We start from the raw sequence: 1184 nt of genomic DNA on the forward strand, positions 1-1184 counted from the left end.
GTGTGTGTGCACTTTGGATGGGTTAAAATGCAGAGCACTAATTCCTAGTATGATTCCAGGCTTGATTAGTTACAATGGTTAATCCCTGCTAGTAGATGGCATAAAACACCATTATGTGGGAGTTTTACACTTGACTGGTCAATGAAAAGTAGAATTCAAAATCAATTTCTTTGCAAACAGCATATGATTAATTGCATGGCAAACCGTATTATCATTAAGTGCACAAAAATAAATACATAAAAGATTTAATATATCTAAATAAAATACAATTACAACTTTATTATAGTCATGTACTGAGAAAAAGCCACATTGGAAAAAAAATAGTTGACATTTTCTAAACAAAATGTAGTGGTGTTTTCCTGGGAAAAACTGTTATGGGTTGTTGTAAGGGTACTACAATGAGTTTGCAAATATGTTCTGGCTGTTTTGAACCATACTGGGATTGAAGGTTTGGTTAGGCGTCACCATTCTTGTATCTCACCATTGAGCCAGGTGCTTGAAAACTCTGTCCGTATGGATTCCTCTGAGCTGCGCATCATAACCGGCTCTGAACCCCGAAAGTTCAATGAAGTGGCAGAGTACAATACTCCATCTGCAAGAGAGAAAAAACAAGATGTAGTAAGTAATGATGTTGAAAATTACTGGTACTAAAGTAACACTCTATTATATGTCTTGGTTATACTTTCAAACAGTGTGATTCAATATAACTATCAATACGTTTACAATTATGCATTTTTGGCAGATGCTTTTTAAAGTCACACTGCAAAGTACACAAGTACTTTTATCGTATTATACTCAGCATCATAAATAAAGAGGCAGTACGTACCAACCATCTCTGATGTGTATCGCTGAGAAGGATCAAAGGGACATTTCCCCTTCCCATCTTCTTGTTTACCCTCTAAAGTCAGATTACCATCTGCATAGGACTAAGAGAATGACATGCAACAAACACATAAAGCACTATATACTGGACATTTTATGTTCATAGTCACTAATACTTAATGAGACTCACCATATAGTCACAGGTTGGGATGAATGCTTTGGTTCCACAAACATACATTCGGTCATCGTTTCTTTTATGAAGAATTCTGATATAATTTTTGCAGTCATTCTAAATAAAAAGCAAACAGTGCATCCAAGTTGAAACTAATAAGTGGTGATATGCTGTGAAGTGAAAAAAAAAA

General features: G+C 35.1%; 1 protein-coding gene across 1 annotated transcript in view; it reads right to left on the bottom strand.

The window, feature by feature from the left end:
* The window catches only part of LOC107577262 (semaphorin-4E-like), a gene marked incomplete at its 5' end in the record, with an annotated part of 5677 nt that extends 4566 nt beyond the window's left edge, over positions 1–1111 (bottom strand). Inside the window, 3 exons of the mRNA XM_016263357.1 lie at positions 482–592; positions 827–926; positions 1013–1111. Of these exons, the coding sequence (XP_016118843.1) occupies positions 482–592; positions 827–926; positions 1013–1111 (310 nt within the window). The remainder of the gene's footprint in view (positions 1–481; positions 593–826; positions 927–1012) is intronic.
* Positions 1112–1184: the final 73 nt, after the last annotated feature.

Source organism: Sinocyclocheilus grahami, unplaced genomic scaffold, assembly GCF_001515645.1.
Source record: "Sinocyclocheilus grahami isolate Dianchi unplaced genomic scaffold, SAMN03320097.WGS_v1.1 scaffold5565.1, whole genome shotgun sequence".
Lineage (NCBI taxonomy): Eukaryota > Metazoa > Chordata > Actinopteri > Cypriniformes > Cyprinidae > Sinocyclocheilus > Sinocyclocheilus grahami.